The 27,880-nt window shown below is 48.8% G+C and overlaps 9 protein-coding genes across 9 annotated transcripts; 8 read left to right on the top strand and 1 right to left on the bottom strand.

Annotated features, from left to right (window-relative positions):
• Nucleotides 1-785: 785 nt before the first annotated feature.
• AO090012000810 (putative AT DNA binding protein) lies at nt 786-4,001 on the top strand (the record flags this gene model as incomplete). The annotated part of the gene is made up of 2 exons (XM_023236640.1): nt 786-3,696; nt 3,949-4,001. 2 exons carry the CDS (start codon nt 786-788, stop codon nt 3,999-4,001), a joined length of 2,964 nt encoding a protein of 987 aa, XP_023091547.1.
• Nucleotides 4,002-5,072: 1,071 nt separating this feature from the next.
• AO090012000811 (uncharacterized protein) lies at nt 5,073-5,779 on the top strand (the record flags this gene model as incomplete). Its single annotated transcript, XM_023236641.1, has 2 exons — nt 5,073-5,450; nt 5,669-5,779. 2 exons carry the CDS (start codon nt 5,073-5,075, stop codon nt 5,777-5,779), a joined length of 489 nt encoding a protein of 162 aa, XP_023091548.1.
• A 1,873-nt stretch (nt 5,780-7,652) lies between these two features.
• Nucleotides 7,653-9,746, top strand: AO090012000812 (protein kinase domain-containing protein; the record flags this gene model as incomplete). The annotated part of the gene is made up of 1 exon (XM_023236642.1): nt 7,653-9,746. The coding sequence occupies one exon, from the start codon at nt 7,653-7,655 to the stop codon at nt 9,744-9,746; it is 2,094 nt and encodes a 697-aa protein (XP_023091549.1).
• A 1,299-nt stretch (nt 9,747-11,045) lies between these two features.
• Nucleotides 11,046-12,534, bottom strand: gel6 (putative 1,3-beta-glucanosyltransferase; the record flags this gene model as incomplete). Its single annotated transcript, XM_001727715.1, has 3 exons — nt 11,046-12,071; nt 12,128-12,339; nt 12,399-12,534. 3 exons carry the CDS (start codon nt 12,532-12,534, stop codon nt 11,046-11,048), a joined length of 1,374 nt encoding a protein of 457 aa, XP_001727767.1.
• A 1,797-nt stretch (nt 12,535-14,331) lies between these two features.
• AO090012000814 (uncharacterized protein) lies at nt 14,332-15,304 on the top strand (the record flags this gene model as incomplete). Its single annotated transcript, XM_001727716.3, has 2 exons — nt 14,332-14,462; nt 14,524-15,304. 2 exons carry the CDS (start codon nt 14,332-14,334, stop codon nt 15,302-15,304), a joined length of 912 nt encoding a protein of 303 aa, XP_001727768.1.
• A 305-nt stretch (nt 15,305-15,609) lies between these two features.
• On the top strand, nt 15,610-16,119 carry AO090012000815 (YjgH family protein; the record flags this gene model as incomplete). The annotated part of the gene is made up of 2 exons (XM_023236643.1): nt 15,610-16,040; nt 16,110-16,119. The coding sequence occupies 2 exons, from the start codon at nt 15,610-15,612 to the stop codon at nt 16,117-16,119; spliced, it is 441 nt and encodes a 146-aa protein (XP_023091550.1).
• A 3,192-nt stretch (nt 16,120-19,311) lies between these two features.
• On the top strand, nt 19,312-19,800 carry AO090012000816 (uncharacterized protein; the record flags this gene model as incomplete). Its single annotated transcript, XM_023236645.1, has 1 exon — nt 19,312-19,800. The coding sequence occupies one exon, from the start codon at nt 19,312-19,314 to the stop codon at nt 19,798-19,800; it is 489 nt and encodes a 162-aa protein (XP_023091551.1).
• A 166-nt stretch (nt 19,801-19,966) lies between these two features.
• On the top strand, nt 19,967-21,884 carry AO090012000817 (uncharacterized protein; the record flags this gene model as incomplete). Its single annotated transcript, XM_001727719.1, has 2 exons — nt 19,967-20,768; nt 20,827-21,884. 2 exons carry the CDS (start codon nt 19,967-19,969, stop codon nt 21,882-21,884), a joined length of 1,860 nt encoding a protein of 619 aa, XP_001727771.1.
• A 1,027-nt stretch (nt 21,885-22,911) lies between these two features.
• On the top strand, nt 22,912-24,553 carry AO090012000818 (Sds3 domain-containing protein; the record flags this gene model as incomplete). Its single annotated transcript, XM_001727720.3, has 2 exons — nt 22,912-23,349; nt 23,465-24,553. The coding sequence occupies 2 exons, from the start codon at nt 22,912-22,914 to the stop codon at nt 24,551-24,553; spliced, it is 1,527 nt and encodes a 508-aa protein (XP_001727772.1).
• Nucleotides 24,554-27,880: the final 3,327 nt, after the last annotated feature.

Raw genomic sequence — 27,880 nt, forward strand, 5'->3', positions numbered from 1 at the left:
TGTAAGTACTACATACAGTACATCACATCGCATCTGCAAGGGTTTACACGATGACGCAGAATCCAGGAGGTAAGACTGCACCTTGGGCCCCTTTACCATCCCGTAACATGACCATCGACATGGAACAACATTTATCCGCTTACATAACCCAAAGCGCGCCCCCTTCAACCTCTAGCAGCAAAGCAAATCGGGCCGGACCCTCGGCCTGCCTGATCGGGAGACTTGTTTATGTTATGCTCTGTGGTTGCTCTGCTTCCCCGCGATTATCGGCTTATCATTGTTGTTTCTATAGAAGTTCAGGCCTCTTGCAGGTAGCCCTGCTACTAAAATGATGGAAGATTGCGCATAACCGTTACGCTTTTTAGAAATCACTTAACCTGTCCCTACCTGATCAAGCGCGACTGGGGTCGTACCGGTTATTGCATGTCGTTATGTCCTTCCGCAGCTCTAGCTCTTCTCCGGACATTCTTGGGCCACCTGGCGACGTCGAATATTTGGTTTCCTCTCCGTTCAAACCTTTCTCCGGGCGCCAAAGCGTCATGTCGCCTGCAAATTTCAAACTCCTTCAAACGCCGCGCTTCGCCAAACGCAGAGGGTCGCGCATCAACCTAAGCCCTGCCAAAAGTTCGCATTCTATCCGCTTCGACGATGTGGTGCTTCCTGGGTCTCCGTCAAGCAAATTGATCGGTCGGCAAAGGTCCCTTTCCCCTGAAAAGCTGCAGCCCGACGGGAACGTGAGTCCGTGGAGGATTCGAGTAACATTGGAGGCAACACAAGACGAGGAAATGAACCAAGACAGCCCTTCGCGCAAACGCCCCCGGAATTCTACCATGACAACCAAAGTACCGCTGAAGGATGAGGCAGACACTATGGAGCAGACCCCTAGAAAACGCCGCGGACGCCCGAGGAAGTCAGACACAATGGTTCAAAGCGCGACACCGAATGGGGGGAGTCCTGGTCATACTCCTGGCCCGGGAGGCGCAAGTGCGCAAAAGAGGAAGCGAGGTAGACCTAGGAAATATCTCCCGGAGCCGGATGCCGTAGACGACGTTGCCGATCAGGTGGCAAATAGCCAGGTACATGAGCCGTCTGTTGTCGAGCCCGAGCCAAGTTGGGCTCCCCTGAACCTTACTGCAGATGGCGAATCTGACGATGGCTTGCCGGATGATCAAGGCTACGCAGAACCCTTTGAAGGTGAGGCTCAGATGGAGCAATTTGATGATAACCCTCAGAATCAGAGTCCTGGAGTTGAATATGAGCGTACTTACGATACGCCAAATGTCGATTATATGGATGATGTTTATATGCAGAATGACGAGAATATACATTCAACACCATCAAAGATGCCTTCTCCATCTCGTGAGAGCCAGATTATCTCTCCAGATAACACCATATACGCTGGTCGTACACCTAGACCGCCTCGTCAATACCCCACCCCAGCATCCTCATCATTAGTCGATGAGGAAAGACAAGACCGAGGGGCGCAAAACTCTATCTCGCGCAATCGCTTTCGCCAAAGCGGAGTTCATGCTACAAACGACCCTACAGATGAACACAGAGAATTCGATTCTATAATGGAGAGTGAAGGGTTTAGCATGGTTTCGCTGGATACACTACCGTCAGCTAAACAACATGGACTCAGCGCCAGCTCTCAAGTAACAAAGGGCGCTTTGAAGCCGTTTCTGGAGCGGGAAAGCAACGGTGTCTTAAGACGAAAATCCTCGATCCGGAATCAGGCCAATGAAGAAGAAGCCGGTCTAATTACGCAACCTGAGCCATCAGCCCTGGCACAAGAGAAGGCTACTGTGGACTACAGGTCCGCTAGGGCATATTCTTCCCCTACTTCTCCAGCGCCTGTTCCGGTTCAAGCCTCTAGCAGACGGCGGCGACGACCAATAGCCAGGTTTGTGAGGTTGGTCCGTGTGGGCATTGCTCTGGAGAGCGCTCTAAGGCGTCCGTATGACAGAGAGTATCCCCGAGGTCTCCTGTCAAGTCCTGAGATACGCGTGTCGCAAGATCAGATGTCCAGCTTGGAGACATCTAGGAAACGATTGGAGCTGCTCTTCAGCGAATTCGATTCAGAGATACAACGCGATCTACAGTCGGCCTTGAAATTCGGTCAAGAGCTCGCGAAGAGACGAGTGCAGGCAGAGATTGAGAATGCAAGGAAAGCCCCTGAGATGGAAACTATCACAGAAACCACGCCAAAAGGCCTGAGCGAAACAAGTGGGTCTCGGGAAATGTCGCGGGAACCTGATGGACTAAGGGACTACGATACACCAGGCTCAGAGATGAGGCGTCGGATGGAAGAATGGCAACGGGAGAGGGAAGCTATCAGCCGCGAAATTCAATTGGCCAACTCAAGCCAGGTCATTGTTATTGACAGTGATGTGAGTGGCCCTCCGAGTCCAGAGGGGGGCATGGCTGCTCCCAAAGCTGATGAAGAGCGTGACTGGACCTCTGACATCGATCGTGGAGACGCAGATGCACTATCAGTGCATGACAAACCCGAAGATGGTCGCTTTAGTGAACAAGAGGAGGAAGACGAAGATGACGGATACGAAGATATCTGGCAACAAGAGGCTAATGATAGAGGCGATCTTTCGGACCGCTCGTCTGTTTCGTATGTTCATCAAAGCTTGGACAATAACAGGCAAGAGTCTAGTCCTCAAACAAATAGCTCGATATCTGAACGGAGTGCTATCGATAATTCGTATTCTCCAGCCTACTGGACCAATGCTCACGACAAGGTGCCGTTTCTAGGCAAGTCGCGAATCAAAGAGCTACGAGAACAGGATGTTGATATTTCCGCACTATTGCGTCCAGGGGCTACCCCCAAACGTTCGCGTTACTACTACGGGCAAAGCAGCCCCCCAAGTACAGAAAACGGACGAGATCCCGAGCAGCCACAGCCAACCGCGGTACCCTACAGCGAGGAGGCAAAGGAGGATGAATACGAGGAAGAAGAAGTACAGGGAGTGCGGCAGGATGAGGAGGATCACTTACTTGAACCTCCGCAGTCAGATGATTATCTGGAGTCAAGCCCTCAGAGAGCCCCAGGGGAAGAGACATTCCAGCTGGATCCAACTACGAATTTTGAAAATGCACGACAACACTCGGATTTGTGGCTAGAAGGGTATGGTGATGGGAATCTTTCAGATGCAGCTTCACCTGAACCACAGACCGCTCACGAGACACCTGTCCTCACCCCCGAACGCCAGCAGCCCTCCAGTACCAGAAAACAAGCATCATCCTGGCTCCAAAAGATTACTAATCTTACGCCTCAATGGTTGAAAGTACCAAAAAGAAGATCATTTGCAGAGCCTGCTCTATCTGTATATGACGAGGCTTCAGAGGACGAAGATGATGACGGGTCCCGCTCGAGAAACGTGGAAGAAAACTACATGGAGGAAGCGCCAAGACTGCATCGGGACCATGAACAACAGAGCCTTTCTAGCCCGTTAGACGACCAGTCGCCCAATGTAGAAGCAAAAGACGATACGTATGATCGTCCTTTGCCGCTGGCTGTCTCTGGATATTTCTCTGACGATCACTACATCCTCCTTCGTCGTCTTTACCGTCTGGCAAAAAGACATCCAGAACGCTTCATTTACTACCCTGGTCCAGGGCGATCGGATATCATTGGTGATTGGATATGGACGTCGGACGGTTTACATGGGGTCCCCATCACGGAGCGTCAGTTTGCCATTATTGACAGATTCGTGCAGGAGTTGGCCAAGGCCGACCTACAGGCCGGTGGAACAGGCCAAGTTGGCTGGACGGAAGCCGATTTGCATAGAAGACTGATCAGCGTGATCATTGGTGAACAGATTCGGGAAGAGATGAAAGCACAGTTACACGACGAACAGTCAACAGCGGGGCATTCGAGAAGAAGGCGTGCCCCTACCAGTTCGTGGTACTGACGACTACCCAAACCAACGATTATAGTTTCTTTTTTTGGTTTCGTTTCCCGGACCCCGTTACCAGCTTGGCAACGATAGGCTGCTTTTGTGTAACGAATTTATCCTCGTTTTTTTGGGTGTTACTTGGAGAGTATGTTCGGGACTATACGGGTTGGCGAGCCAATGGGTGGATACTGTGTCTATGAGTTACTGGCTCGCATTTGGTTTTGGCTTCTCATTTTTTGTTTGTGTTGGCATTTGGATTGTTTAAGATTCCCCCTAAGTTTCTTTTGTCTATAAGTGTTTTTGTTGGTGATCAAGAGTCAGCTGCCTGAAGAATTTCCAACCTTGTGCTGGTTTCCATGTCCTTTCCTGGACTGCGATCGCATGATTAGTTCCTTGAAACCTGTATGACTTATATCTCTTCCTTCTTGTCCGGCTCACAGTCCTATAAGTGCCCTTCTTATTTCCTCTCACGCTAGTTCTTTTTGTCGCTTTTGGCTGGCCAAGTTTACTTTGGAGATCTGCGTGCTAGGCACTAGGTATAAGTACATATGTTGGGAAACCTGCACGGCAATGACGAGGAGCCATGTATGAACATCTGTTATGCTGTATATTTTGCTGGCAACTGCTACATATGAGTTATCCAATTTCGGGAGACTGGGCCGTGATGATTTGCTCAACACCATCCCAGGCCCCCTTTACCCAAGCAAAGTTTGTTCGCCACGTTCCCCATTCCAGGGATGTGGTTTCTTATTTTGCAGCGCATGAAACACAATGGCTTGGCGATTTGTTCCTATTTCTTCCCCCATCTCTCTCCACTCTTGGGACGAACAGTCCCGTTGTAGTTTTGACCAAGCTGCGGGCTGTGGTCCCCAGCCAAACAGGATTGTCGACGTCAGAAATAGGCCCATCTAGAGCCTGATGTCCTTGTTTCCTGAAGCCTAACCTGTGATCTATGCCGTATTAGGTTGTATTCAAGCTGTGAATGGCCCAACGCAGTGACCTGTATTCGAAGCCATTCCGAGCAGAAAGTACATACTCATACATATAAACAGGAGAAATATCCCTGAATGAGAAAGCGGCAAGACCAAGACGCCAATTTACTCAGTTTGTCCGTTCTTTGTAGGAGTTTCAGTCATAATCCGAAGGCTTTTTATACATACCAAAATGAGAGTGGCCAGCACCATTCAATACATCTTCCACCTCCCCTACCTGACCAAACGTACAGAACGTTCCATCTGGAAGGGTAAAGGGATCGACGATTCCCCCTCTATTGAAGTCACAGTGCATTGCCACGATGACGACTCCCAATCAACCGGGTCCGAGATGGCGGTGAACGCAAGCGAGTTGGACCTGCATCATGGCGGCAGCAGCAACAGCAGCGGCAGCCGATCTCGATTGGTACGGGTTGTAAGCTGGGCCAGCATTGTCTGTGACAAATGCCGATGGACACCAGAGCAAGAGCGTGAATTGGCTATTGCACAGAGCGAGCTGGGGAGGTGTCAGAAAGCCTGGAGTTCGGAGCAAGAGTTGTGGCTATCCCATGTATGTATCATTTTCCCTTTCCCTTATTTAGTTTCTTTCGCTGCGGGACTTGAATCAATAAACATTTTGTCTGCGTCATTATGGATTCATGAAGTGCTAATATTCATTATCCTGGGATCGTTCAGATCGAGGCCTTGATGGAAGAGAAAGAAGCTCATGAAGAGTTCCTTGTCCATCGAGCGAAACAGCAGGATGATGAGCAACAACATTTCCGGAAGGCTTGGAATAGACGGCGGTCCTCTGAGGAGCAGCCCGTCGACGCTAATGCCCATCGGGCTAGTAGCAAAGTGCGACGCTTTCGGAAAAGGCATACTGGTGATTTCTACTGAGGACAATCTGGTACTGTCATGATCCCCTTCTAGCCTGTTTGAAAACAAAAGAAAAAAAGAAGAGAACGAGAAAAATGAAAAGGTACGGCGGAAAATAGAAAGAGAGAAAACAGGAAGAAGAAACATTGGTCATTGCTGGAGGATGTACTAAAATTCTAATGATTACTATGATGCGACCTTTGAGTGTTTTTCGCCTGACAAATTACTTGTGGTTGATATGCGATACTTTGAATACCTTGTTGCTACCCCCGTTGCTAATATCCAATATGGATTGTACATATTATATATAACCTTGAATGCCAATGAATGAACCGTAGTCTTTTTGAGATCCATTTAGTCAGGGACAAGTTATTTGTGGATAATACCCCGAGTGTCCCACTTTCTATGGGTCTATCGATCCTCGATCCACCATCATATATTCTTAAGGGAGAAGGGGCCTTTCCATGTACACGTATAACCACCGTTCTATGACGTATACGCGAATCCATTCGCCATAATGACATCCCGAGGAGTTACAGAGACATATTATCATGCTTTCTATAGCTGGTGCCGATCTCATAAAACCTGGAGCGGAGAGTACCGCGGCGGAAGATAAGAAGCGCGGATGGCGGCGAAAAGACCACAGTTTGGATTTCGCAATCAACAATCACTCCTGAGGCTGAGTCCTCTAGCAATCCAAGAGGGATTCTGGAACTGGATCATATGAGAAGGTGGTCGAACCCTATTGACTTTTGGTGACTGGTCTATGGCCCGGGCTTATCTCTTGGCTCACACAGTGACTAATAGCGCAAGTCAACCTTCTAAAGCTGTCAACTGATAAGCTTGCATTCTAAGATGATGACTGGCTGCCCAAAGAAGAACCTCACCTGCATTAGGTAGCTTGAATCCGGGCTGGTGGTTCAGAACTAACTACAGTTGACAAGAGTTTTCTGGACCCGACAATCAGATCAGCGCCCGGTCTCCATGGGATTGCGTTGCGACACTTTGTCTAACGGCAACACTCCGTTAATGTCAAATCGGGGAAAAAGACAGTACTAATTGTTCAGGCTTATGATGGCTCACAATGAAGATTGTTACTGATCATGCGATAAGGACTGGGAGCAAACCAATTGGGGCTTAGGGTGTACCCCGTGATCCATCAACGTTCATTAGCTTATCTTCAGTAGTCTTTCAATGCCGACGTCCTATCTATCTACTACTAAGTATCATCGTCCTTCTATCATCTGCTTACTTGTCCCTCTTCGAAATGGGGTATCTCCACTGCCCCAAGACTCGATATCTCCACTTAGTTCCGGACCTCCCCATCCTTCATGAACTTTCGTGAACAATGATCATAGAGATCTTCGCCGGTCGCCGGTCGCCCATCAAGCTACTGCTGTTGCCTCAAGACTACACTGGTGTCTCTAATATGACCGTGTCTTCATATCTCTTTTGCTCCAAGAACCATTGAATATGGAAGCATAGACCATCCCCTGATCATCCTGATGTGCCATTGGGTACCCCATCGTGGAGCCTGTCCGTTGAAGGTTCCCCTCTTCTGTCATACTCTAATGCCCTAGTGACTACTATCGACCGGCTTTTTTTCAATAATTCTGCGGATACCCCTTGCGGTGATAAGCCTTGTGTCCACTAATGGTGATGATCTCGTCCTTCTGACGAGGAACCAATATCTGTCCAACTCTGTTCTTATTTCCCTTTCGAATTTATTGCATAATCTCTTATATGACAGTCACTTAGTGGCGTACACAGAGAGAACTATTTTCTTTACTAGACTGCGGCCGAAGAAAAAACCTACCTTGCACCACTTATATTAGTGTCCACCCCCGGTCCTCGGTAGTCGTCCGTCCCGGCCGATGCGCCATGAGTGTAAACAATGTCGGTCACAACGTCTCTTTGGTGGCCCGAGGATAGAATCAAAGCTACACTATCCTCAGAATATGTCTTTGGTCAACTGCCGTCCGACATACTGCACCGCCTCGTGGAGCCTTTGCCCTGGGGAGAGGGTCTGACGAGCGAGACGTATCTCGACTGGATTCTCTCCAAGGCCGGGAGACTTTTTCTCATTTTAGTGGACATCGGAATTCCAGATCGCATTTTTGCTTTGGTAGATGAGTCATTTGATGACTCGGATCTGCCTATCGCGGCTCATAGCGTCAATCGCCTTCACCTTTCACTGGAAATCGAGGACACTTCCTTGGAATCAAAGTTCTTCCTTGCCCAATGGCGGTTTATTGTTCGCGGAATCGGCGAAGGCGAGCACGTAAAATACACAGAGAATGAAGGTGTCCCTGTGGAGCTTCTGCGAACTGGAACAGCCCTTGTGAGAGAGGGTGTCGAAAAGGTCGTCTTAGCTGGTGCGGTCTGTCGAGTTTACTTGCGGACGCAGGTTACAGTTGGAGGGGCGCCGCATTTCTTCGACGAAGATGAGGTACTTGAAGAGATTAAATCGATGAGACGGCTGGCCCATGACCATGTATATTCAATATACGGGTCTTATTTTGTCGACAAAACCGTGTGTATCCTTTTCACAGGCGTATACGAACGCACTTTGATGTCTTTCCTCACCGATATCCCCCAACATTTCAAGCGTCTCCCCAAAGCCCAACGACGAGAAATCTTGCTTAACTGGCCACATTGTCTTGCCAATGGTCTTTCATGGCTCCATGCACATGGCCAGGTTCATGGCGCCATTCGCCCTTCAAACATACTCGTTGACGCAGATTATAGAATCTTTCTGGGCCAGTTCGAAGCTCTCGATACGCTGTTACCTCCAGTCAAGGTGGATGATGTGGAGTCATATCAATACGGTGCTCCAGAACGTTGGGTACGCTCGGCTAGCGTCCAGCAGGCTGGTCCACAAAAGATTGATCTTCCGTCGGGTGGGCGTACGGCTCGGAAGCAGTCAGCGCATTCAATGAAGCTAAACCTATCAATACTGAAGGGATCTCATCGGACGGAGCACGAGTCTCTTAGCCCAAGATCTGAATCCATGGTTTCTCAGAGCACTGCCATTCGTGTTGGTTTTCCTGGATCTCGATTTTCCTTTGCCGCGTCGTCGTCCTCTTCGGGATCTAGCATTGGGAGTGCTCGCAAGCGCGTCATATCCTCCGTAAAACGGCCTATATTATACACGCCCTCGATCACTTCTTCTAACTCATCAGGGTCTTCTTCAAACCGAGCCTCTATAATGACGAATCCGGTCGGTTTGCCAGGTACAAATTCCAGTGCGGCTGTAGTCCACACATGGGAATCTCATCAAACCGATCCGGAAGCTTCAGATATTTTCTCTCTCGGGGCAGTGACCCTGAATATATTCACCCACCTCTGTAAGCGCAAGATCTCTGCGTTTGCCCATCACCGCGGGGCGAAGAATCGAACCGCCGGCCGTGGAGGAGGCGTTGCTGATTGCTCCTTCCATCTGGATCGGAACCTTACCCAAGTCACCTCTTGGATTACTCTTTTGGATCACGACTCGAAAAAGCAAAAAGACCCTGTGTTCCAGGCTGTTCGACCAATGCTAGCCGTCGTACGGGATATGTTGAATAAAGAGCCCGCCGATCGGCCCTCCGCATATCAAGTTGAACATCACTTTTCTGAGGCAATACACCAAGTGAGCGGGGTAGCTAATATGCACTGCTCCTCACACCTGCAGCATCATACCAGAAGGTCGAAGAATCGGCTGCATGAGGCGCCACATGCAACAACACCAAGACTTACTCTTCCTTCGATTTCCAGATCAGCATCACCACACTCACCTTTAACAGTGGCGACGAACTCTCCTATCTATGAAGAGGGGTCTATAGGGTTTACTCCCTCCTCATCACCATCCGTGGCCGGCTTCAACCTCTCTAGCTCTATAGCAACCTATGTTGAGAATAGTGATACAGACCAGGACAGTAGCGGGTACGCTGGTTCGGATACTGCCCCCTGGTACGACCCATCTTGGAGTTACCGAATGGCAGTTTGAGTGACAGCCATTTGATCCCAGCATCAGTCGCTTTTAGCCATTTCACCATTTGGTACTTTTCAACCCTTTCCTCTCTTTGTTTTTTTTTGGGGCCTTTCTTAACCCCTTTTCTTTATGTACTTCACGACTTACATTCCTAAACCCTTTCCTTCAACTTGTACTAATTACTTTCGTTCTCTACGCTCATTTAATACCCCTTAACCCATGCTTTGTTCAAACAGAATTCCTTCACTGTATTTCTAGCTACATACGCATTTCCGGGCGGCTTTGGTGAACTATTCCTCATCATGTTTTCTTCTATTACTTTCTTTTTGACCACTCTTGGTTTTATGCGTCATGCTCTCTTTGATTGTATATGTTCTGTTCCGCGCAACGATGAATATGAATATGGGGTACACTCCGGCTAGATCTAATGGGGATATACATTATGATATTTTAAACAATAAGCCAATTTTAAAACTTTGCACAATTATTGTCTAGCGTCTCGTTCCATATACATGTACACACACACATATATATGTATGTATGTATGTATGCATGTATGGACAGTACAGCCAGTCTAATAAATAACCACCACCAGAATCCAAAATTACATGTATATCTAGTACAACAACCCCAAAACGTATACCCAGTGACCCAGACACCCAAAAAAGCAACGTGTCTATTCTATCACAAACCAAGAATCAAAGCACGTGCACCGACAAAGACAGAATATAATTTATACTTTATATTTTTCTTTTATTTTAATTTTTGTTTTTCCGGATGAAGTGGAATGTACTCCGTAGAGAGAATGGAAAAGGAGAGACAAGAGACGGCTTAATCGCGTCTGCCGAGAAAATGCCTGCCCCTACACCGTATATTCTTTCTTTCTTTTCTTTTATCCCCATTGGGGCAAAACTCAATGTGACAAATAAATAGTCAGGATTGCTATTTTGTTTTTGTACATGATGCATGCATATATGCATCTGGACTAAAGGCAGTGGAGATGGTATTACTAATGCTTTGAACTACAACTACGATTTATTGACGCTTGGTACTGTACCTTGTGGAAAGAAAACTTCATAGCTATGATTGGAATTACTTCTAGAACAAAAGTCATTGCAAATGGTGAAACGCGTGGATTTCAATCTGCTAGGCGAGCCTGCACCTACGATGTTATTTTAAGAACTACAAAGTGTAAAGTTGTTTTTGGACAGCAGTGCTTCACGAAACAACTGGTCTGTTTCTGGGCCAGGTAAATCAAGAACTCAGTAAAAAAGACAAAAAGGCAACGCTAGCGTTAGTCATTCAATAGGGTCATTAGAGCCACAGAGCCAAGGCACCGATCAACATGCAGAGGAAGAGGGATCCACCTGCAAGGCGATCAAAGCCCCTCGTTCCCGCGGAGGCGCCATTGACGGCACGAGAGGAGTGATAATCTGAGGGTGCAACCGAAGTCACACGTGCTGAAAGCTGCTCTGGCCGTGATCCCGAATCAGGTCCAGAGCCGGAGCCAGGATTTGGACCGGCAGCCGCCACGTCCGAGGTAGCTCGTTGAAGAGTGGGAAGGGGCTGGTGAGAATCCACGGCCCATCCACCCGGTGTCGAAGTGGGGCAAGATGCAGGCTTGATACTGGAAGTAGACTTTATGTAGTCCGACAAGGCTACTCCGGTAGGCCTTAACCTGGCCCATTGCGCTTTCAGGTTGTGGAAGTCGGGATCCACCGGAATAGGTTCCCCCTGGCGAGGAAAACCATCCTGTACGAGCATTTTGTCGGGTGAGGCGCCTGAGGGGGGACCATATTTGATCAGACCGTAGTCGTTGGCCTCCTGAATCCATTCATAGATCATGGAGCCGGACCAAGTGTTTGCCATCTCAGGGCCGAAAATGGCAGCTTGGTCTTCAAAGGTCCGTGGCCGTGCCGCATTGCAGCCTGTTTCTGAAAAGAAGATCGGGATAGGGTAGTCGCTTGCTTGGCTTTGAAGTCTCTTGTAGCCGGATGTCTCGTACGAAGAGGGACCACACCACTCATAGGCATTAAGCGAGAAGAAATCCAGTCGGTCAGCGGAGTCGGGACGACAAGCTAGATAGTTTTGCAGCATGGGACGCAGCTCTGCAATATCAGCTGCCGAATAACCCACCGGGATGTTCCGATAGCCTTTTTCGTTGCGGTACGATTTGATATCATGCGCTGCGGCTAGGACATACGGGGCGGCGGCCGAGCCTTCCTTAGTGTTGATTACCTCGTTGCCAACAAATACACCGGCGGTGTTGTTATATTTTTGGAACTCGTCCAACACCGCCTTATATCGTTCGAACTGGGAATGTGTCCACTGTGGTTTGTCCTAGAAGTGTAAGTCAGCACGAGGTCTACCCAGCTAAAGTCTATGTGAGTCTTGACCTGGTTGATCGACGTATCGAATGTGTCTAGATCCACGAAGAGGTAGATTCCTGCAGCCGCAAGTGCCTCCATGCAACCATCATGATTAGCCTTGGGATCGACGTGGTAAACGCGAATTGCATTAGTGCCCAGCTCGGCCATGAGAGCAAAATCGCGCTTGCACTGTGCGGTGTCAACCAAGGGGTCATCGGGAATGAGTTGATAAGCGATGCCTACGCGGATTGCACCAAATTAGTGTAAATTGTGGATTCAATTCGCCCGGGAGGCTCACCCTTCAAAAAGTACTGAGTACCATCTTCGTGGAAGAACTTGGAGCCAACGGTGGAGATGGTTTGTATCGCGTTGACCGGTAGGGCTTGAAAACCTCCCAGCCAAGCAAGTGCAGACACAGTGGATAACGGCCGCATGGCTTATTGGATGTAAGCACCGTGAAGGGGTTACAGGATGGTATTCTATTCAAGACACCTCCGAGATGTACAGATGTGTGCACCCGGGTTTCCAGTATGCCGGAAGCCAAATGATAAATGTGATATGATATCTATGGAATAGGAAGGGGCGACTGTGTCCAACTATAGATGATAGAAATGATATCGTCCAATGTCTCTGGCACGATTCAGGCCTTATTCTCCCATCCGGAGAAGAAAGCATGTCTTCTTAAAAGCCGAAAGATCATAAAACCATGCCATTCTTCATGATAGCATCTAGTATGTTTCCCCTACTCCCAGCCATACAGAGTGCCTGGCGTCCGCCCTGGAGACACATGCATGCCGGGGTGAGATGTGAAATGACGTCGATGGCATTGCTTAGCCTACTCTGTAAGGAAGCCGTTGTCTTGAGAATGCCAGAGTGTCACAGTGTGCGATAGATCAGAGAGTGAGATCTCTGCCAACCTTCATCTGAGATGTTGCTGCGGGGGTAAGGAATGTACAATGTACATACGTAGAGGGGGAGGTGCTATGTGGCGAGGGGACATTGTGAGGAGAAGAATGTCGCAACGCGTGGGGAATGTAGACTAATACTCGCACGAACCCGAGTAAATGGGGTGAAAATTTGGCAGAGTACAGGATCGTCGGGGTGTATAGACGATCCTCCCCAAATGAAGTTATAGTGTCCATGGGGGGACCTGACTATCCCGGAGTTGAGTAGTATTCGCTGCCGGAAAAAGTCCCTGATGGAGATAGCGAGCGACTTTGATGCACCAATTAGAACCGGGAGATAGGAACCCCAATGTCCGTGTTAGCCCGATGCATTCCTGCCTAAGGCAGCTCAGTCGACGATTGCTTCAACCGATGATATAATGGGCCATCTTGTTGCTGGTTTCACTATACTTAGGAAGCAATTAGTGCTGTTCTTAGTGACCTGTCTCATAGAGAAGTGGATGTTGTTTCTCGTAAAAACTTGGAACATTGCCACTAATGCAATAATGGGCTGCACGAGGGGATTGACGAGGGGGGTCGGAATTCGATCGAGACCCTTGAGGGCCCCACAAGGCAATTAAATTAGGATCAACTGTACCCAAATGGGCCATTTCAATTAAACAAAATCTGTTCGGAGGAAGTTTGACTGCCAGAGAAAGAGAGAGAGAGAAAAAAAGGGGGTGAAGGAGACAATAATGAAGGAAAGGACCATGCTGTGTACTCTGTATGAGACCTATCAAAAGAATCTCAAACAGTTAGGGGACCATCGGAGATGAGCGCCCATGAACAGATTTAATGAAAAGGAGGAGTTTGAGATGCGTTAACGGTGACACTAAAAATAAGATCGACGAGTGCTTGCGTGGATGACGGGTCTTCACCTGATTTGGAACCCCCTTCCCGCATGCGTGCGAATTTCCCTGTTCGACCTAAAATGGATCGCATGGAACTATTAAGTATTTAGTACTACTTACTCTCCTCTAAATACCTTCAATTCTTCTCCTTTCCCCTTTTATTCCCTTACCCTCAACCTTCACCCCCAAAGATAAAGCGATTGTGCTGGACCATGCGATCCGTGGTTCTACGGCTCTCCTCCACACTTTCTATGTTTGTCCGAATCGGTCGCCTTCCGTAGTCGACGTCATCCAAAAAACTTATTCCCTGTCCAATATTGGATCGATTACGCGACATTGTGCGTTTTCATCGTCCACGCAATTGTCTCGAGTTTTGCTTTTTCCACAACCGGTCATTCTCCCGGAGGTATCCTAGCGATACATTCGTTGTTTCAGAATGTCGACCAGCGGTGTTGCCTCACCATTTCGAATCTCCAGGAAGGATGGAGAGAAGCTTGATCGCAATGAAACATTTATAGCCGTTCGAGAGCACCTGAGGCGCCAAGAGATGGGCATGGATGCCCCGAGGTATGTTTGGAATGATACCCACCCGATCTGTACGATCGTCGCTGACCTTTCATGGCCGCAGTTTCTGCTCTCACCACCGCCATTCTTGCTCCGATCAAGACAAGGAGTCCTTCCGTCTGCATCGCGATATCATCCACACCCTCTTACTTCCTTTGTTTCTGCTCCACCACCAAGCCTCCCGTGTCGCCGCTAGGGCGCTGCCCAGCCGCAAAGCAGCGGAATCGGAACGGGCATTTCGAGGGGAAGCACGCAGTGCGTATGCCTGGCTTCAGTGTATCCTCACCGAGGAGCATGATTGGTACCTGACCGAACGATGCCCCGCTTGCATCGTCCTGCACGTCTTACATTCCGAACCGACTATTCGTTTTGTAGCCGTGGCTTGCCTTCTGTCCGACCACCTGCAAGGTCTGGACTTGCTCCACGGGAAAAATCGGTTGCCCAGTTTCGAATTCTGGCTTGAGGCATTAGAAACAGCTGTTCGCGAGGATCCTTTCTGGGGCCATGACCTCTGGCCCGATATTGAGTACCGCGCGTGTGCTTTGACCGACGGTGTCAAGCAGCTGGTGCTGCAGTGCCTGGAACTCCGATCTGCGTTGGATCGGCAAAGCCACCAATCCCAGGCATACGATTCCAGTGCTCACTTCCGTCGTGAGTCATTGCGGCAATCAAACCACCCAATTATGAAGCCATCTGCCGCTACATCACGAATGGCTGGGGAAGAGCAGAAGCTCTTGTCTAAGGTTGCGGCAACCCGTTGCATGTCATCGTATTGGCAAGATCGGCCGCAAAGACTCCACGCTCGCAGACACGGCGATTCCCGCAGAAGGTCGGTGACTTCTTGAGCTCATGTCGTTGCGCGGTCTAGATTGTCTGGACCTCTAGACGAACCAAACTAGTTCCCCTGGCGATCCGATAACGTTGGCAATGTCTTAAGTCCTGCAGGTCAAGCCAGTTCGGGTTAGTCCGATAGTATTGGAGACACGGATGAGTGCCGAAAGAAAGCGCTCGCCCGGATACTTGGCATGACTCACTCCCATGGTAGACCTCGTATCCCATAAATAACATTGGGAAGGAGAGAGCTGTCGCATAATTGCGTCCATTGGAAATATTTGCATATCCGGCCTGTTTCCCAAGCAATATTACAACCATGGCCTCTCACGCTGATCTTGACCCTCACACCAACCCCGCGCCCGGCTCACTGAAACAAGTCTACGCGACGTCATCACCGTTCGAGGAAAAGATTGGCTATTACCGAGCTGTCCGGCATGGACGACAAATCTTCGTTTCTGGCACTACAGCCGTCGACCCCGCGTCCCCAAGCGATGCCCCTCAGATTCTCTTCCCTGGGGACGCCCGTCAGCAGACACGTGTGGCTCTGCAAGAATGCATTCGGGCAGTCCAAGCCCTGGGCGGTAAAGGAGCGGAGAATGTGGTGCGTGTGAGGATGTTTGTCAGTCGACACAAAGATTGTGTAGCTGTTGGAGAAGGGTACACTGAGGTACTGGGGCGTGCAAGCCAGCCAGGGGTGGGCGCAGCTGCAACGATGGTTGTAGTGAACGGATTCGTGGATGAGAGGATGTTAGTTGAAGTGGAAGTCGATGCGATCTTGGAGGATTGATATGATTATGGGAGGAATCTTGTATACAGTTCCAAATAAACAATCCAATACTTTGCCAAGTTGACTCTCAGTGTATTTGATACGTCCTATTACCCATGCTAGTAGACAGTAAACAAGCCGCTTATTACATCTAATTGGACGACCCCTCGCAGTGACAAAACACTAACTCCCCTCTAATCCCCAGAATCCCTCCACCAAGATGATTTAACCTCAAGTCAAGAAATGCCATCAATCTCTTGTTCTAAGCAACCACCACCGCTACCAAAAACCAGAAAACCCTAATACCAAACGTCAACCACCCTCCCAGCCAAACAAGATCACCTCCACGCAACGCTCTCTCTACCTGAGACAAGTCATTGTGGAGACACGGGACACCCGAGAACAAGAAAATTGTGGACAAAAAATATAAAAGAAACAAAAACGACAAAAAAAAAAAAAAAAAAAAAAATAACATCTAAACCTGTTATTATTTGATTACGACCCGTTGAGAAAAAGGACGTATTTGTTTGTTTATTCCAATTTCCGGACCCAGATGTTGAGTACCGAGTCTCGTCCCCCAATCCAGTAGATAATTAATAACTAATCTATCGCTAATAATGAGTGGGGATGGGTGGATGTGGACACCATTAATTGGGAAAATCCCAGTGACAGGGATACGGCTCGTTGGTGAGCATCTATACTTTTTTGTAACTTCAATCTGACACGCGAGGTTTCCTTGGTTGGAGTTTGTTTGAGGATAGGAGTCTTTCTTCGTTTGTGGCGGTTGTTTGGATATATAGGGAGGGCTCTTATTTGAGGTTCCATGGATGGGGAAGAATGGCATGGTTTTTTTGCCCTTGTTTATGGGGACAGCAGATGAGAGATGGTTGGATGGTATTGTGTTTGTTGAATGGTAGTCGTAATTCATGTTATTTTCTTTTCTTTTTCTCCTTTGGGGTTGATTTTCCTTGCGAGTCTGTACTAGGTACTAACATAGTACGTACTGATACTTATGAAGTCAATGGCGGGATTTTGTTTTTGTTTTTCTGCTACAGGGATAACTTCTTCTGTTTTCCGGGGCGTTTTTGCTTTTCGTCTCTTTGTATTCGGTTTTCGTGGTTTAAATGTTCTGGGTTTGTTAGGTACATATTCGGGTACTGATTTTTTATGTACCTCAATGAGAGATTTAGGAAAAAGGCCATTTGAAGGAAAAGAAAATCGCGATAATTGATATCAGGTCTTCCCGGTACTTTCCATAAGGAATACGGAATATAACTGGGCTGACAAGCCCCCAGAAGTTAAAACTGCATGCATGTTGCCCAAAGAAGCCAACGGTCAGGATATACAGAAACGACCTGTACCTTACTACTTTTTCTCGACTGTACAACAATCAACAAAGAACACAGCACCCAACAGAGGACCGTAGTCTTGGGAATTCGAGGCTCAAGAGAAGAAACAAAGAAAGAGTGTGACCAACCTCTCGTCTCCTCTGGATCTGCAACGCTCAATTCATTTCCTAAACAGGGAAGGTACTAGATAGATCCATTTGCACATAAACATACATGAGCCCTGACTAGGGCTGGAACTACCATGGGATGCTGTGTACTGTACTGTACTTATTTCCTTCTTGGCACTCGCTCTCGCTTCTCTTGTGCATGTACTGTACGTATGTAAGCAGAGTAACCATGGTCGATGACAAGGCAGCCCAATAACCATAGGCGGTCAACGATGGGGACAAGTGAGCAGCAAAAAGGCCAGATCAAGGCGGATCTCTTCGGCAGCACGGCATGAGTCTAGGCGTCAATCCACCTGCAAGCGGCAGTGGAGACTTGATCGGGCGATGCAAGCCATTGGGGGATGGGCCCAATCAGAGTCCGTGAGAGCCAGGGCGGGGAAGAATGTCGACGTCAATAATTCTCAATTGTTCTGGGACGGACAAGACAGTGAGGAAAAAGAAAAGAAAAGGAAAAAAAACTCAAAGACGATAAGTAGTTAATTTTAATATTGACTAGTGTTGCCTTTTTTCTTATTTCCCTTTTCCGCTTTCCTGAGGCGTATCGGCCAGCTTGGTTTACAATCGTTCACACTTTTACCGGTTTACTGTTTTTTATTTGCTGGATTTTAGATATGGGAGATTCTAGACTTGAGGTGGAAGGATGCTGTGGCAGTTCAATATGTAACTTGGGCCAGCCAATGAGTGTTGACAAGACAGGAATAAGACTGACCTGTTATAATCTGATTTAAGCCATCTGACTTCCAGGAATGTCTGGTAGACGTGTATTTATGCTTTTTTTCTGCACAGGATCCTGATAGTCGGTTGTGCCGAAAGTCTAGTCAAACTGAACTATTCCATACACTATTGACTGAGTTTTTCCATTCCAGCATACTGAGCAAGGGCAATTGGATCTGGGACTATTTTCCGCTTGGATTGATCAGATTGAACGAGACCACTGGTACTCTGGGTTTGGGTAGTACAATTGACCTCCAACCAGTCTCTGTCTTGCTGGATATGGTAGTAGTGATCGAGAACGAATCTAGAAGTGAAGCTGGTCCGTATTACGGGAAGATCCAGAGCGGTGGGAAGAAGAGGTTACTTACTTACTCTGTACCCGATGCATACAAGACAATTTAGGTATCCATTCGGAGCGTCAAAAGGGTCCAGACAAAGAGAGGAGCGCTCCAGATCCGGACGATCACCAAGTCATACTCCTTCTGCCACCAAACTCAGATCATCAAGTCATTCATCAAGCAAGAGTCATGAATCCTAGACTATGGATACTCCCATCCAATTTCCTGAACCACCACTTGACCAGTACTCGAACATTCTCCATTCCCAAGGGTCCGTCCCCAATGTGAGGCCAGAGAGTGGGTCTCAGGCTTTGGGAGGCAAAAAAATCTGATGGAAATTTTGCAAGGTCCGTGTATCTCCCGTTACGGTATCGTCAGCTTTCTTGTGGGCGCTAAGCCCCGATCAGCCACTATGAGGGCCTAGACAGGTCGGCGGCCTACTAGGGGTTAGGCGACTTGCAGTGGTGGTGCTCCATAATTAACACCGTTCTACAATAGGCTAGGAAGGGTAAGCATGGTCAATATCAGAAAAAGGTAATATCAGAAAGAAAAACACAAAAATTCATGGACAGGAGAGGAGCAGGGAACGTTATGCTTAAATATATTCGATAGGGGAATTCGCACAGGGCCAAAATTACTGGTAAACATAATTACATGTTAATGCATCTTCTGCACAAGCATTCGATGCCTCCGACCGGACCTCGTGTCATGGATTCCCCAATCAGGCCAAGCCCGCCCGGTCTAGAACGCCGGTGGAAAGCCCCAGGCCGAGGACACAAGTTCTTCTTGGGCTGTCAGTCTCTTGTGTCTGGGCCTCTGGGTCATTTCCCAAGCGTCATTATTCTCCTTGCGAGCCGCTGGCCTGACTTGACGACTCTTCTTCTCTCTTTCTTTCCTCTTTCTTTCTCTTCCTCCTTTCTCTACGGTTTCTCTTTGCTTCCTTCTACTCGTTTCCTTCCCTTTTCCTGTTTCTCTTTCTCTCCTGCAATCTCTCTCCTTTCCCCACCGTGTCATCACCATTCATCTCCCTCCACATCCTCGCTTCCTTCTTTTTACCTGGGCCTCGTCCGCCTTTCTTCTCTCTGCCGCCCCCGGTCTTCTTTCAACCCATTATCCCCCTCTCCACCAATCTCTCGCCCAACCCTCTTAAGAGTCAACCCGCGCGAGACTTGACACTCTTTACGGAATACATCACCGACACAACGGCTTTTGCTTGTATTCCACCAATCCCGGAAGACCATCCATGCTAGCGTAGCCGTCTTCGTTGTCGGGGAATCCGTCCACAGTCTATTCTGCGATCATCTCTACTCGGCCTCGCCAATCATCCAACGCAGACTGGATGCATCAGCCACAGTGCCATGGACCGTGTCGGCCTGCCTCTGTGGTGCGAGATAATTTTGTCATGCGTTCGCCATACTCAGACTCCAGCTCTTCCATCAATTCCTCATATATGCCTGGGGAACCCGGCTCACCGCAACAGGGAGCCGTGACATCTCCAGAGAGACAGAATTCATCTCAACTAAGCCCAGTATCTCCTCAACAACCGCAAGTTCCATTTTCCTCGGACACAGGCTCCAGCCGGCTTAAACGGCGAGCATCTCAAGGATCACTCCTAACGAAACCATCACCCGTGTCTCGCTTTCTATCGAGAAGCAACGCATCTTTACATCTCCCGTCCTTCGAGCATCTCGGCCTTTCGAAGACGAAGTCATCCAGTCGAATCGAATCGCGCACCCATTCAGCTGATTCTCGTCTCCGTCTTCATACTACTTCTGCGGCGTCGAGCTCGCTGGCGACTCGCGCATCCCAGTCCACATCTACGGTGTGGGACTTCGAGACCAAAGGCGACTACCCTACTGCTCTCCCCCCAACACCTCCGGAAGACGACGAGTACGTAGCGTGGAATCCTCGGTCCGGCATGCTACTTTTCGAATCGCCTTTGAGCAGGGAACCTGGGCCAATGCCCATGGACGAAGGTCCTAATGTGGACAGCGCTGCCAGAGGTGCCACTTCAGACGGACTGAGTAGCCCGTCCGATCAACTTTCGAACGTTTCTCCTTCGAGCTCCGGAAGCCCAGGCTCATCTGGTGACATGGATTGTGATCTTAATTCTTGGCTTGAGAGTGGCATTGAAACGACTGGTAGGTCATGATCTTAAAACCATGGGTGATCAATTGACTCACATATCTTCTTCGGCAGTGTCTTCCCTACCGTTCCCGAGTAATAGCGGTGAAGCTGTCAAAATTGTTTCTCAAATGCTCCCTTACCCATGTACAGCAGATAAGAACGCAGCCGTTCATACGAACGATGACGTGTTCTGCTCCCTCATTCAAGCCGTACAACGTCGCATTCAGTCTGGACAATCGCCATCTTATATCAACATCACACATGCAGTTCCCGAACAATTCAGTCTCTCAAACCTTCCGTACTCCCCGCCGAATACCCCGCGGTCCTTATTCGCTGCAGATGATTATTTCAACTCTAGTGTGTTTTCTAGTGCGGCCGTGGTGTCCGCCTACCATGATTTTCGGGGTATAATCCAGGGGAAAGCGTTGCGCTTTCCTATGCCGGTTGTGCCTCCGTTTAGCGTACACCTCTCGGTCCTAGAACGGTACCTTCCACCGTCATCGCCTCAAGAGTACAAAGACCTTTTTAATCCGGGCCGTCCATCATTCTTGGTCGATCGGATGTCTGAGCTCTCGCGTGACGGAGGGTCCTTGCTGTTCATATACCCAACAAAAAGAGGTGGTTCGACCTTTAAATCCCAATATCTGGGGCCTATCCTTGATCCCTTGCTTCGGCAGCTGGTGGTAGTGAACGAACTATCCGCCGACGTAGGCCGCTATTTGGGCAAACTCTCCACTGTCAGCCACATGGAAGACTTCGACACGATGCGCAGCAAACTGGCGCAGCTCTGCTCTGATCTGAGTTCGTCGTCATCGCAGTTTACCATTGCCGATGCACGGAAGGGCAGTGCCCACCTTGATCGCCATGTATGGACTGAGTGGTTCATCCACCAAGAAAGGACTCGGATGAAAGAAGTGCTCAGTCTTTACTGGCAAAATGGCCGTCGCTTACCCGCAGCAAAAGCCGCCTCGAACATGTCCACAAATTATCTTCTAGAGGACAAAGAGGTGACGTCCGCTATGCTCCTGGGTGAGATTCTCGATGGTATTAGAAAGCGACCCTATGGTGAGGAGACTGAGCCTCGCGATGGAATCGAACTTGGAGTTTTCGTGATTCGTCGGTCCCACTAAGGTGGATATCGTTGGCCCGACTGCAGGAGCCTACTTTACGGATCCATTTTTCTTGCTCTTTTCAAACCTCCCGCTCGTCAAATTTTCTAACCTATTTTTTATCATTTTTCTTTGGATACATCATGGCGAATAAAACGGGAGGACCTAGTGAACATGGTGGCGTCTTTGGTGTCGGATCTGGATATGACTTTCTTTGGGGAAAGTCCAGGGACGTTAAACTGCATTTTCATATCGGATACGGAGTACAAATACCCAGCATGTTTGTTTTACGGTGTTTGTTTTATGCTTTGGGAAGCGAGACGACCAACATGTTTTAGATTATGGATATAAATGACCAAGCCCAAATGAATACATACTATATGGACTCTATGACATGCGAAGCCTCTTTTCCTCAAGTACTATGTAGTAGTCAGTTATCACTCTTACTTAACCTGATGCTTATCACCAGTGGCATTCCACAACATCTGATTCGTCTTTAGTGTATGATAGATACAACGTCATACACCCCGTGACCATTGACAGGCACTGCCAGGCTTGTACTCCGTAGTGCCGTTTTGTGTGTACCTTTCATTTTGGTGTATCGTGCTTCACCCACACAAAGCAAAGTAAATGCCTTGGCAACGTATAACTGTACATGTAAGAGCTTCTAGACATAAGATCGAACTTGTAATGGAGAGAACCTGTTTGTATTGTCTATAAGTATTTAACTTACAGAATCTTACTATCATCTCCGAGCGGTGTAAAATGTTGCCGGCACTATACTGCATCGGGTCAGCGGCTGGATTCCCGCTTTCTGCTCAGCACCGGTTTGTTCGTCTCCTCACCACTGTCTCTCCTCTTTTCTCTGTCATCTAATTACTTATGTGTGCTCTTCCTTAAAGTCTCTTGTCTGTTTGCTTTCTATTCCATTGATTTTCCAATGCCAAATTGCACCGATTACCACACTGAGTAATCATTTCGCACACCTTTCTACTTCCCTCCCACGACCTCCTCATCTGCGGCCAGCTAGTATAGGCCTGAACTAGCCATGGCTTACTCCCCTGCACCGGCATCGCCTGTGCCTGGTGGCCCTGGTCCAAGTTTGGTCAATAACTTACACTCCAGGGGTCGATCGGCAAGCCCACCGACCAGTGTACCTCTTTCTAAGCGAGACAAGCGGCGCAGCGCGCTGCAAGAGCGCCTACAAGACCTTACGGCCTCCTTCAGCCAAAACCGAGATACCCAGTTTCGCCAGCAGCTCCATGCCTTGCAATGTGATATGACCCTCATCAACAATGCCGATCCATACTCGCCTGGTCCTCTGCCGGACTCGTCGGAAGAGATCGCGCATTTAATAGAGACTACTGTCGGTGGGGGAAAATTTGCAAAGGAGATGTCGAGTCTGGCTGGCATGTGGTATTCGCGCTTTGTGCAGGAAGTTAATCAGGCTAAAACCGAAAAGGATGCAGATTTGGCTATGCTGGTGGTAAGTGTTTCCTTGTTTTTGGCCTTTTCGCGGTTTTTGCACTGTGGTGTTGTTAGACACGGGGAGCCTCTCCATTATTTCTAAGGGTTGCATATGCTAATGGATTCTGTATCAGCACCGCCATAATAGTAACCTAGAACGGTTTCAAAAGGAATACGCTTTTCGCGTCCATTTTGCCGAAGAAGAATACAAGCATCTGTCTGCTACCCTTCGAGAGCGCCTTGTACAGACAATAACGGGCAAGAGGACTCGCCTGATGCGCGAGAAGGAGCAGCTGGATATTGCAGATACTAATGCTTTGCTTCTGCATCCCAATCAGTTCAGCATCACCAATCCCGCTAGTCCTGGCGGAATCCACGGGAACCGCAAAACCCGACACACCCGCCACCGTGTCGATCTGGTGGACGAGCTGGGCAATGGTATTCTGGCGGACTTCAATAAGAGAAAGCGGAAGGCTCCTGAGGAGGACGTTGGATCTCCAGTACGGGAGGGCGGCTACACTAACCCGGCTGAACGTGCGAAGGCCCAGGTGGTGCAGCAGCAGCATGCCCCGTCCTATTCTATACAGTCACTTTTCACGGAGAAGGAGCTGAGCGCCCATGCTAATCAAGCGCACGTTGCGACGGTTCACTTCTTTTCTACCTCTAAGCGTGCCGATCAGCCCTCTGGCGCTGCAACGAACGGTAACAACACCGATGCGGAAGACGCGTCTGGGGCGGATGGCACGGAAGACAATGGCACTCCTGCAACCGACATGGCGCGGACCGCTAGCCAGAACTTCCATGCTACCCGCTCTACCCGCGGACATGGCAACCATGCCCTGAATGCCCTCGCCGAGCTATCGGATAAACCGGCCGTCCGTCCCAATCTTCCTTACAATATACTCGCCAATTACCATGCGCGACCCAGTAATAACGGCGCACCTCCACTGCCCCCGTTGATGAACGAAGAAGTGGATGATGACTGGGCCAGGATGGACCGTCTCCACACAAAGCCAGCAGGCTATGTGGATAAGGGCTTGCTCCAGCTACTCGTAGAACCGGTTCCGGCCGAGATAGACGGGATCCCACAGAACCCACACCGATTCAGCATGTTGCATCCTGACTTCCCGCCCGACATGGGCATACATCTGCACCCGATCGAAAGTGGGAAGACAAGACCAGAGTACAGCAGCGACCGCGCAAAGAAGTCCAGAACCGGATAGATGCCCGCGTTTGCAAATCTTCCCTTATTGGCGTTTATATGATCATGACTTAGAATTCACGGGCAGCGGGAGAAGCTATAATACCATGATGGCGTTTGGAAAGGTCATTGGATGGCTGGAACGGGACGGAACAGTGTCCCTATCTTTTATTTCTCAATTGTGAATTGTTTTTCTTATCTTTGCTTCTATTGCTTTAATGCTGGAGTCGAGTGTTGCCTGGGACCAGTTTGTTTGAGAAGGCATTCTGAAGATAGATTCGACTTGTATCTGGGGTTTACCAGTTGAATGTTGGAAATAAATGTATGAGATTTGTACAGCATAGGCCAGTGCAATGTAAAAATGCAGTGTTTTCACCTAGTTACTAGATTCTATCACATTTAACAATACTTCAGTATTGTTAAATCAAATGACATTATGGTTATCATCGAGGCTCAAACATAGAATACGTCCCAATAATACCTGACGTACACATAGAAGAAAAGATTCCTCAAATTGCTACACCCCAATACATGCCTAGAATCTCCATCCCAATATGACCCAAACAGCCAAACATACAATAAACCATACCACTCAATAATCCCTATACTAAAACATAAATATATAGTATATGTACTCAATGCTGAATAAAAACATCCACCAATCAACCCTCTGAAGCTAGAACAATGATGCAATACTAGTCACCCCCCTTAAACAAAGAGACATCGCAGTTATACCTGAAACAGTACAGACTACGTATTAAGTATATCTCTCAATGTATGTTTCCTACTTCTTCTCTTTAACTTTCTTCCTCTCTCTCCCTCTAGATATATGCAGGGATTCAGTACTCAATTCTTTTGTCAAATATCCCTTACATCTTATCGATCACTAGTGCTACTACATCACTTACATAGAGTACCTAGCCCTACTAGTAGTTTTATTACTAAATAAAAATCAATCTAACAATGGAGTAGAGTGGAATATCCCTGTCCAACGTACGACCCATGCATATTCATCATCCTAGGTGGCATGTAGCCATTAGGTTAGTTTCGGATCTGGATGGCGGTGCACACAAGGGGTGAAAATATCGTGTACTATAGTATTCACTAGTTGCTGTAACAGATTCATGATATATGTTGTATGTTTATATAATGCTAAACTATAGACTGGGTAAATGTTAGGTTCTGAAGTATGTTGTTACTAGTATGTATGTGTGTATGTATGTATGATTTACTTGTTGTGTTTGTTGGGTTATTGAGGTGTGTATGTGTTTACTTTGTATGTAGGTAGGGTTGTGGGTGATTTACTTTGTATATTGTATGGGTTCTGTATAAGGTTAGTGATTGACTAATTGTGTTTTTTTGGGTGGATAAATATCCGCTAAGAGAATGGTATTATTGCATGGCTTATTTGAAAACAAGACTTAAAGCATGGCAGGCATTGTAATCTTAAAGGAAAGAGACTTGATACATTTACTATCCAGATTCATCTCAGTGACCTATATGTCACAACCTATTAACAATCTGAGAAGGATGGATAAGTAACATGGTCTGTGAAAGCAAGATCAAACAAGAGAAAGGAGTGTTATGATCAGAAAAAGATGCTGAAGAGAGCGGCGACTCCCATGGCCAGCCAGAAGCTGGTGGACACAGAGGAGGCAGTGTTAGCCAGGGGAGGAGGGGTATAGGTAGATGACGGCTTGGCTGTCGAGCTAGGATGATGGCTGGAGATCCAAGTAGACGAGGCGGAGACCCATGGGTTCGGGATGCCCGAGGAGTGACCTGGGGATACGCCGGTTGGGGCAGGGCCCGGGATCAAGCCGACGGTGGTCGAGTGGCCGGAGACGCCGGTGGTGAAGGTAACCTGGGGCACGGTCAACGTGTAGGTGGAGTAGGTGATGGTCGTGCGAGGAACCTCGGGAGCGGCGGTTGGGTTTGGTGCCGCACTGGTGCCAGTCACAGGAGCGACACCTGTGGGGGCAGGAGTGGGGATCAGAGTAATAGTGCTCGGAATGGCAGTGACAATGCCTGGATTGCCAGGGATATAGGGAGCACAGATACCGGTGAAGTAGGAGAGCGCGGCCTGGATCTCTTCTTTGGATGCACCCCATGCCTGAATACAGCTGATGACCTTATCTGTGAACTCATGGTTCGGGCAGAAACAACCGGGCTCCGCGTTGGAAGTACACTTGGGCACAAGAGGGAGCCAGGTGTTGATACACTTGGGCACCGAGTTAGGGCAATTTGCTGGTGGAGGTGAAGAGGGAGCAGGAGAAGAGGGAACGCCAGTCGGCTTCACGGCAGAGCTGGAAGTCTTGGTCACCGTCGAGACAGTGGTGAAGACAGACGTAGTGGTGGAGCCACCGGAGGTGATAGTCGTAGTGACAGGGCAAGTGGTCACGGTTTCGTAGGTGACGACCGTCGTTGCACCCTCGGCAGGAGTACTACTGATAGGCGCGACTCCGGTAGGGGCAGGAGTGGAGGAGCACTTGGTACACACCGTGGAGGTCGAAGTCAGTGTAACGGTTGACTGGGTCGTGTAGACAGAAGTGGTCGTGGTGCCACCGGCGGTAGCAGTCGTAGTTACTGGGCAGTCGGTCACGGTGGTATAAGTAACGACGGTCGTGGTAGAATCCTCAGGAGGCTCCTCAGGGGAAACGCCTGTCGGGGTAGGAGAGGTTCCGCTCGGAGTGCCCGTGGGCTTGCCAGTAGGAGGAGTAGCAGTGCACTTGTTGCAAATGGTAGATGTCGACGTAAGAGTCACTGTGGACACAGTGCTGTACACAGAAGTGGTGGTGACGCTGCCAGAAGTAGCGGTGGTGGTCACGGGGCAAGTGGTCAGGGTTTCCCATGTCACCACAGTGGTCGTTGAGTCTGGGGGGATGGAAGAAGATCCACCATGGCTAGTTGGGTGGACTCCTGACGAAGTACCAGCAGTACCTGTGGGAGCGGGGCTGCTTGGAGAGGGAACCTCGGAGGAACCGCCAACAGGGGAGCTTCCGGTAGGCTTCCCGGGGGTTCCAGTAGGCTTCCCCGGGGTTTCGGTAGGCTTCACAGAAGTCTCAGTAGGCTTCGCAGGAGTTTCAGTAGAGGTGACCGGGCAGACAGTGGTCGAGACAGCAATGGTGGAAGTGACAACAGTGGTCGAATCTCCAGGGCAGTTGGTAACGGTTGGAGCACAGCTCGTGATGGTGATCAGGCTTGTAGTATACACGGTCGAGGTGGTCATCCTGACGGGAGTGCTAGGAGCCGGAGGCGTGACTGCATTGGAGGACGACGGTACTGGAATCACTGGAGTAGACGAGTGTCCAGTCGCAGTCGGGCTCGTGTGGTGATGAGAGGGGGTTGGGGT

Source organism: Aspergillus oryzae, chromosome 4, assembly GCF_000184455.2.
Source record: "Aspergillus oryzae RIB40 DNA, chromosome 4".
In the NCBI taxonomy this organism is placed as follows: domain Eukaryota; kingdom Fungi; phylum Ascomycota; class Eurotiomycetes; order Eurotiales; family Aspergillaceae; genus Aspergillus; species Aspergillus oryzae.